At 34.2% G+C, this 9,015-nt stretch overlaps 1 protein-coding gene across 6 annotated transcripts in view; it reads right to left on the bottom strand.

Annotated features, from left to right (window-relative positions):
- Positions 1-8,749, bottom strand: part of LOC149792481 (uncharacterized) — a 35,163-nt gene extending 26,414 nt beyond the window's left edge. For 3 of the 6 annotated variants that reach the window (XM_089971067.1, XM_089971070.1, XM_089971071.1), the window contains exons 1-4: positions 8,560-8,749; positions 3,401-3,607; positions 1,746-1,946; positions 9-1,184 (exon numbers count right to left, since the gene is read on the bottom strand). In XM_089971067.1, coding sequence (XP_089827193.1) covers positions 9-1,184; positions 1,746-1,946; positions 3,401-3,607; positions 8,560-8,626 — 1,651 coding nt within the window. In that variant the 5' untranslated portion in view covers positions 8,627-8,749. The remainder of the gene's footprint in view (positions 1-8; positions 1,185-1,745; positions 1,947-3,400; positions 3,608-8,559) is intronic. The other 3 variants (XM_089971068.1, XM_089971069.1, XM_089971072.1) reach the window with 3 other exon arrangements.
- Between the last annotated feature and the right edge of the window lie 266 nt (positions 8,750-9,015).

Raw genomic sequence — 9,015 nt, 5'->3', positions numbered from 1 at the left:
TACTTCACCTTCAGCGGTGATGTCATTGTCCATCTCCTGTCCATCTACCGGTTTGTTGAAGATCACTCCTTTGTAGTTTCTTACCGGCTCGAACTCTTTGGGAACGTCGGTTGTATTTATTCTGTCAAAGACCATTAATTGAGTGTCTGTTATTTTCCGTTGCTCAGTATGAATGTTTCCTTCTGGTGCAGACTCTTCGCGTACGTCTGTTGTGTTTATTATGTCAAAGATACCTGTTCGGTTTTGAGCCTGATTGTTTCTTGCTGGCTCAAAATCTTCGGATACTTCAGTTGTATTGATTCTCTCAAAGACCCCAAGAGGAGGATCTGTTTTTGTCCGATTTTGACCCTGGTTGTTTGTTTCTTGCTCAAACGCTTCGTATACGTCATTTGTATTGATTTTGTCAACGACCCCAAATTGAAGTATTTGTTGTGTCCGATTTTGATCCCGGTTATTCTTTTCTGGCTCAAACTCTTTGGATACGTCAGTTGTATTGATTCTCTCAAATACCCCTATCTGAAGATCTGTTGCTGTCTGATTTTGAGCCTCGTTGTTTGTTTCTGTCTCAAACTCTTCGAATACGTCAGTTGCATTGGTTTTGTCAAAACCCTCTAACTGGGGTTCCGTTGCTGTCAATTTTTGAACTTGACGTTTATCTGCTGGCTCAGACTCTTCGTATGCGTCGGTTGTATTGATTCTGTCAAAATCCCTTAATTGAGGCTCTGTTCGTGTCCAGTTTTGAGGCTGGTTCTTTATTCCTGGCCCAAGCACTATTGATACGTTATTTGTAATAATTCTGTCAATGACCACTAACTGAGACTCTGTTTGTGTCCCGGTTTGTGTCTGGTTGTATGTTTCTGGCTCAGTCTCAGTCGTATTGAGTACGTCTAAGACCCCTAATCGAGTTTCTGTTGCTGTCCTATTTTGAGCCTGAATGTCTGATGCTGAATCAAACTTTTCGAATGCATCAGTTGTATTGATTTTTTCAACGATTTCCATTTGAGGCTCTGTTGTTGTCCGATTTTGAGACTGGTTGTTTGCTGCTGGATGAAACGCATCTGATACATCAGTTGCATTGATTCTGTCAAATGCTCCAAATTGTGGCTCTGATGTTGTTAGGTTCTGATGCTGGTTTAAAGGCATATGCTTTGGACTCACTCTCCCGCCATCAGTGACCTCGTATCCTGCAGGGAGAGATTGGCTTTATATCTAACATTAAGTATGCTCAAGTCCAAAACGGGTTACCCCATAGCCTTTGACTATGGTGTTCTTGAAATGCATCTTATTATGTTGCATCTGATGAGCTTTAAGTTTACACCTTTCATTCAAACATGACGTTTCTACAAGACCAAAACCTTAGAATTGCTATTTTTGTAAATATAATGGCTTATTTGATAATTGCTATTGTTGTAATATTGTCCAGACGACTTTACAACTTTTGCATTTTTTGGGTTGTGTTATGACTCCACGTTTTATAGGCTGATAAATAACTAATCAGTATATATCATAAGTTAATCAAACGTATCATTCTACTTTGTAAATAAAGACAATTTTCAGGGTAAAATTCAATTTGATGAAACCTATCCCTAAACAAGCGGTCATATTGCGCTAGTTCCTTAATTTAGTTTGTTTATTAAGAATACAAGAAGGATGTTTTAATTATAGCTTGTTTCCGCATGTTGTGTTGTTAATCTTGTAACACTTATCAATATTTTGTTATTGTCTGCTTTGAACTAGATGCATACCTGGATTAATGACATCGTTGATATCCTGTCCTAGCACTGATTTGCCTACTGGAGCGCCTGTAGATTTAGCAACCGGCTCGACGTCCCCGGTTACGTTTGTGGTATTCAGTCGGTCAGATTCACCAAGTGTAGGCTCCGTTGTTGTCAGGTTTTTATACTGATTTTGATTCCAACTTGAAGTCTTATACTCTGCATTTTGACCTACGACACAGTTACAAAATTAGAAATATGGGAGATATGACATAAACGAGCATCATGAAAATAAGAATATTTGCAATATAAAATGACCGTATGGTAATATCGCTAGTATGTTAAATTAAGAGATTATTGAAATCCAGAAGATATGTGTTCGACATATTATAACTTCATGTCATATATGTCCGTTATCTAATACTTGTGGCGAATATATGAAAACAATCATAACATGATCAAGCAATATTTCTTTTTCTTATGAATTCTCATCCGAAAAGCGTGTACAGTAAAGTATGTGAAATATATTTATCTATTCCAGTTTAACGTGCAGTTCTTTAATACCAATGTACAAACGTTTAGAAATCAACTTTTTTGATGCATAGCTGTTTGCATTCATAAGATTATCAAGCAAACAACTGGTAACGGAGGAGTTATAAAACTTTTGAAGCTAATCTAGCCCTTCACCAGGAAAGTAATAACGTAGAAAAACAATATACGTAACACAAATGCCGAGAGAGTTATTCACAATAATGAATAAATTGGGAATTTTAAAGCAAAAACTTTTTATATAATGACATAGATATCAGAAGGTAAGCAACATCAAAATTTGTAAACTACAGTATATATTTTGCATTGGAGTCAGAACAACATAACTTTAGTCAGCAGCATGACCTAATTCTGTCTCAAAGATAAAAGAACGGAATCCATGCAAAGCGAGAAACAACTCGATGTAGGATAAAATATGTTATGTATTCTAAAATTTACATCATTTAAATATGTGCGTGAAGAAGATATAAACGGAAAGTGCCATAAAATGCTATAGGGAGGTACTGGGAAAGAGACAAATGATATTTTAGTGTGAAAGCGTATTTACATGGCTAAAAATCTGCGTACATGTCATAAACTAATGTCTAAGTGAAACCTGAACAATACTGCATTTGAAAGGTTAAATTTAGTTCTTGTTAGACGAAATGCTCTTTTGAGTTCTGTCGAAGTCTTCATTATATCTATCTATCTATCTCTCTCTCTCGCTATCTATATATCTGTCTATTAATCTCTCTCTCTCTCTCTATATATATATATATATATATATATATATATATATATATATATATATATATATATGTGTGTGTGTGTGTGTGTGTGTGTGTGTGTGTTAGTATATACTGGTCTCAGAAGGAATGTCAATCACTATTGCATTTTGTTGGTAAGAGATATTCATTGACATAAGTTATCTAATGGAGACAATATACATAGGACGAGAAACTTAGAGTCACTACATCTCACGATAAAACTGATCAAAAAACATACACATAAAATTGAGGGACACATTTATTACAGGGAGACAAATAATTTATTCAAATTTCAAACCTGATGATGCGTTGTTTGGTTCGTTTTGTTTTTATAAATTCTAGAGACACCTGAAGTGTGGTAAGAAGATGAAGCAATGTATAAATATGTACCGTTCATACTTGTGTATCCCTCCAGTCCAGGAATCAATTTACTGATAAACATTCCTTTAGTAGTGCTTGCCGTATTCAACTTTTTGGAAGAGTCAGTTGTACTAAGTCCGTCAAGTAATCCCAATTGAGACTGTGTTATCTTTTGCTGATGTTGAGCCTGATACAGTTGTTCCCCATTGGTTATAAGGTGATATCCGACGAAGCCACCTTTGATTATAGAAAGACCACATATGAATTGGGTTAAATGAAGATGATTCAACATATACTGATCTACCAAAGTTACCCAGCCATTCGCATGCTGTTTGTCGCCTTGTCGACTCTTAAGATAGGTGTTTCTGTGCGCCTGGCTGATGTCGTTGTTCATTCAGAAGCTTATATATTGTATGATCGTTATGAGATAATTATGTGGGTCCTATCAAACATGTTTATATACGACCATGTTATTTTATGCATTTGTTCTGTAGGCTATACCATATGCAAATGAATAATTCAACATCCAGGACACATTATACAGGCTAAAACAGTTAGAAATTAGAAATATTTCTGTAAAGTTACAATCGAGGTATGAAACCGACAAATACAAAAGTGAAGGATATTAAATAATGATAATACAGTACACGTAGTGATGCAAAATCGGACTGCACATTCAAAATCAATTGTTTTCTCGCAGACGAATGGGCAAATGAAGAAGAATTGTATATTTGCTTTCTCTGTTTTATTCCATGGTACATGAAAACCATACAGTTGTAATATACATCACGCCAATATAAGTGTGTTAAAGAACTACATGGAAATGGGCTGAAAGATATTAACGAGTAAATATCCTTATTATATATTCATTTTCCGTTAATTTTATATTGTCCTGATTTCTCCATATTGCAATGACTTATATTAAAAGACACGTGTGTCCAGAAAACAATTGTTGTTTCTATGCTGAAATTCAGAAAAGCAATCTCCTAAAATGTCTATTATGACGTTGAAATGGTATATAATAATGATGATTGCTGTTGCTAACTAATGCAGGCTTTATATCTAGGCATTTTTTGTGCAAAAAATAAGTACCTAGTTTCGCCATGGATTGCATCGTGACATAAAGGTTTTTCATATAAGTTTTTTTCCTGAACTAATTCTAGGTGTAAAGACGATTATATTAAAATAAGGTTATACATTTTGGTAGGGAATGATGAACTCATTTTCACTGAACGAATTTTCTCTCCTAATGCGGTCTATTATCGCGCAGAAGAAAACTTGTTCATATGTTCTCACGCAGAAGTAGCAACCTGTAAATATGATGTTTGTTTTTAAATCTTCAACATTATATCGTGCAGAGGAAAGCATATACCTTTCCATGCCTAGATATCATATTACGCACCACAAATTAATGCAGGTGCTTTAATGTACAATAATGGATACAAACTGACAACTACATTATGACAATGTGGGGCTCTCAACATCAAAAGTGTAGCAGTGCACAAGGATATTACTGTTTTGTCTGTCAAAGTTTGAACTATAATTTTGTCTTCAGAAAATCTTTATATCAGAAAATTATATCAAATTTAAAACCACGTTAATCCAAGATGTTACAGCCACACAACGTATGTAAGCACCATGAAGCACTATTGTTTAGCATCAAACCTAAAACTGAAAACTTTACGAAACAGGGTTGTCTCTGCATATATATTGTAATACAATGTTGGCCTACCCTTTGGTATTTTAAAACAACTAATGTTGATATAATTTGCTTCTTTTATATACTATTTTTTCGTATTTTATTAACACGCAAAGATTAGAAATTGTGTGACTTCAGCATAGGCTGTGCTTGATCGTTTATGGTGGATATATATATATATATATATATATATATATATATATATATATATATATATATATATATATATATATATATATTCATTCATTGTAAATGCATGAAAATACAATGGCTTTTAAACGGCTAATAAAGCAATTTGATATACCACTACTGCTGATATTGAAATTGTGATTCGCCCACGGCGTATGAATTTCCATATATGTATAGTTTCAACAGTAGACTATTGCCTCTATATTCTCTAAATCAGTTATGAATTTCTACATAGTATCCATTATTGAAACTAAGAAAATAAATAGGATAAACTTATTATCCTCGTTTTCTCAAAAAATTGAACAGGTGCGCATGATTTCCCTTTTTTATTTCTGTCTGCCTGGTTCTCTCTCTCACTCATGTGCAAGGGACGATAATATGTGTAGGAGGCAGAAAAAAGAATTTGAACTGTATGAAAACCTTGCAATTAACCTTACGCATATTAGTCCCCAAAAGACTGGGTTGATATAGTATATGTTCCCGACACGTTCCATTGAATTTGTGTAAAGTGTACAATGATGAGTAGTTTCATGAGCCTGTCGAGAGGGTTGTACAGTAAATTCCCTGGTTAGAATGCACGCATACCCTGTAATCTTTTTAATGATGTGTTTATTTTTTAAAAACCATAAACAGATCATTATTAAATATGAAAATGGCTGAAAGGTTTTCTCCCTTGCTCTTTCTTTCTCGCTCACTGTGTTGGTCGGTTGGGCAGCATGACAGTTTTACTTCAACTGATCCAGATCCCATTCCGTTTCTGTCTCTTTATCTCTGGACACATGATGGGAAAACCTACAGACTAATCGAATAACGGAGAAACAAATGAATGGACAACAAAACATAATCGTATGGTCATCGTTATGCATGCCGTTGAGAGGTAGTTCGTTGCCACATGTAAAAGGTTAAACGAGTATCCTCGTACATTACCTTCTTCTGGTGGCTTATACTAGTAATCACTATAAATTCGTGGGTATACACAGATCTGTTTCATTGCTTAAAAGATACCATAGTTAATAAAAGTAAAATTTTGATTGGTGCTAATTTTTGTGGCTCATCATTTAAAAAGAATTTGAAAAAGACTCAACAGTTTTTATTACACGATTAAAGAGAGAACTGACATTTAATATTCATCTTTGCTTGACGCAACTCCTAAGGTTTGGTCAGGTACTGGATGTAGGACTGAAGATGTTTTGTCGTACTGCACATGAAGCTAACTTATACAAGTTTAAAATTCATCAACATTGAGGAGTAACGTCGGTCTTGAAGCTATTATTTTTTACTTAAAAGATATTGTCTTCCGACCTAAGTCTTTAAATTTAACATTCATAAGTTTGCAAGAAGCTGTTTAAAATGCATGTTTTTCTGCAACTTAAACACACGTCGCCTCAAGGGATATGGCTTGAAATTTTTTTTAGAAACAACGAAAGCCAGAATTTCAAGAATAACTGTCACCCCAGCTTAACAATTTTCGCTTAGAAAATTACAATCTTCGATAAAATAACACAGGCATATATCGATAAGAAACAATTGGTTCAATGTCCTATCTTAAAAATCAACCAAACGGGCCTAAATACGTGTTCCACTCACACACGGGCAGATACCTTAACTATGCTAACGTAATTATGAGTATTAATTAGTTAGAGTTCTGAAATGCTGCTAACATAACTTACATTTCTGACAATGTCAACTAAGGCGCACGATCTCACGCATGGATAATGATCTACTAATATATTCATGTAAAAATGCTTTTCTTGTATATTCTCTGACACAGTTGTTTTTAGGCGAGAGATGGGGGTGAGGAAGTGGCTTCATTATCACTTTTTTATTGTTGTATCTCTTAAATTAAGATATCTCGTGTGATAATAAAAAAGAAAGATTATGATTTTGGTGTCTATTTATTGAACGATTTCTTGGGTAAATTATGTACAGGAAGTCTAATCGTAGTTCCATACGCCCTAAATCTGATAATGAGTCACATAGCGGGCATTTTTCTGCATTTACATTATTCCTGAATATCAGTCAACAATTTCACACCTTTTCGCTTCATTTTAAACAAGTTGCGTTGATTACAACTGGCCCGCAGGGTATTGAAAGGGACGGCATTTACTTGTTAAAATTATTAGTCAGAAATGTTCATCAAAGTTCTCGTCGGCATCAGTCTCAATGTATTCTTTCCATTCATGTTTTTAGAATTAATGTTGTATGCTTTGTTTTCTGCTACATATTATAGTTTCGAGTATTAGAACTTTTCAGGTATTTTTGTCGATTGTTGAATTTCTATTCCCTAATGTAAAACAGTTTTTAAAAAGTAACAAAATTAACATGAAATTATTACAGAGTGAGAAGAACGAGTCTTAATCTCTGCAGCCAGACCAAGCAATCGCATATTCTTGCAATTGCATAATCTTTAATCCCTCTCCAGATAAAAAGCAGGAATTCATTTTTGTGGATTTTGGAATACTGACATCCTACCCCATAAATACATTTTACTTTTTTGTTTCTGTTCACAAGTATAATTTATTATGTCGCGGCTGAAGATTTTCAACGTTATATCCCCAATAATAGTCGTTCTACAGAAAAGAATTAAAGTGTGTATGTGTGTGTGTGTCTTTGCAGTGGCGAACTGAAAGTATAACACAGTACTGAATTTTCAGTAGTGCTGGATAAGAAAACCACTTGGCCAGATACAACCTTTACAACCTTTATTTTATCACAATGACAATTTCAGATGGAATGGTACATTCATAGCCATAGAACAATGATGATTATGACGATGGCTGTTCGAGAGGGGTTGCGTTTTGTATATATAAACAATCAAAAGAAAGGGAATATGTTTAAATGATTATAAGCGATCCAAATAAAAACCTATACTACATCATATGTACAATACAAACCATAGTTTTAAACGGCTTGGGTGCACTTAAACCTTTTAAAAACAATCTAATATTTGCGATATAAATAACGTTTTTCTAGTTTCGCACCATGGTGTGATCTCAATTATGCCGCTGACTTATCGAAATATTTATAATGCATAAAATCTAGAGTATATTTCAAAATCTTCCCTTGTAAACTATTTTCGTACAAATGTAAACGTATCAGTCTTACGTTAACGATAAAATCTCCATTCATAAAATCCCCATTCATAAAATCCCCATTCATTACATTACTTTGCTGCAAATCATAAAATGTTTGTATCAGTGGTAAACTGCTTGAAACAAAGGTTCGGTTGCACCTTAAGTCATATCCAATCGATAATGAAAATTGTACAGATTATTGTTTTAAAATGCATGAAAATACATACCTTTGGAAGCTTGGAGTAATAATCCACATACTAGAAAAGAACCAAACCAGATTCCTTGAGAGGCCATCTTTTGATTAATCTTGTAGTACACGCTTTCGCTGCACAGCCTTCAGCACGAACTGCGTTTAATGCATAAATATGAAGTTACATTATTCTTATCGGGCAAGTAAACTGTCGCTTTACGCTGTGACTGATAAGTTTTATTGTTGGACTTGTTCTGCACGATCATATAAATCTATTCTGTGTGGACTATATTCAGACAACTTAGGATTTTGTGTAGGAGATTTGGGTTATTCAGTTTACCATTTAGAAAGTCAAACATTAAGAAAATTGTAACTGAAGGACATTCCGACTACTCAAAAGTGTTTCTGACTGAATATAACATTGAGAAATCTTAATACATCAGTCCGATAACATGATAACAACTTCAACCGATGTGTTATATCATAATACTAT

The sequence above is a fragment of the Sinohyriopsis cumingii genome, chromosome 9 (assembly GCF_028554795.1).
Source record: "Sinohyriopsis cumingii isolate HCF-2022 chromosome 9, ASM2855479v2, whole genome shotgun sequence".
NCBI classification, from domain to species: domain Eukaryota; kingdom Metazoa; phylum Mollusca; class Bivalvia; order Unionida; family Unionidae; genus Sinohyriopsis; species Sinohyriopsis cumingii.
The sequence above is the reverse complement of the archived record's forward strand: the minus strand, read 5'-3'. Positions and strand labels throughout refer to the sequence as shown.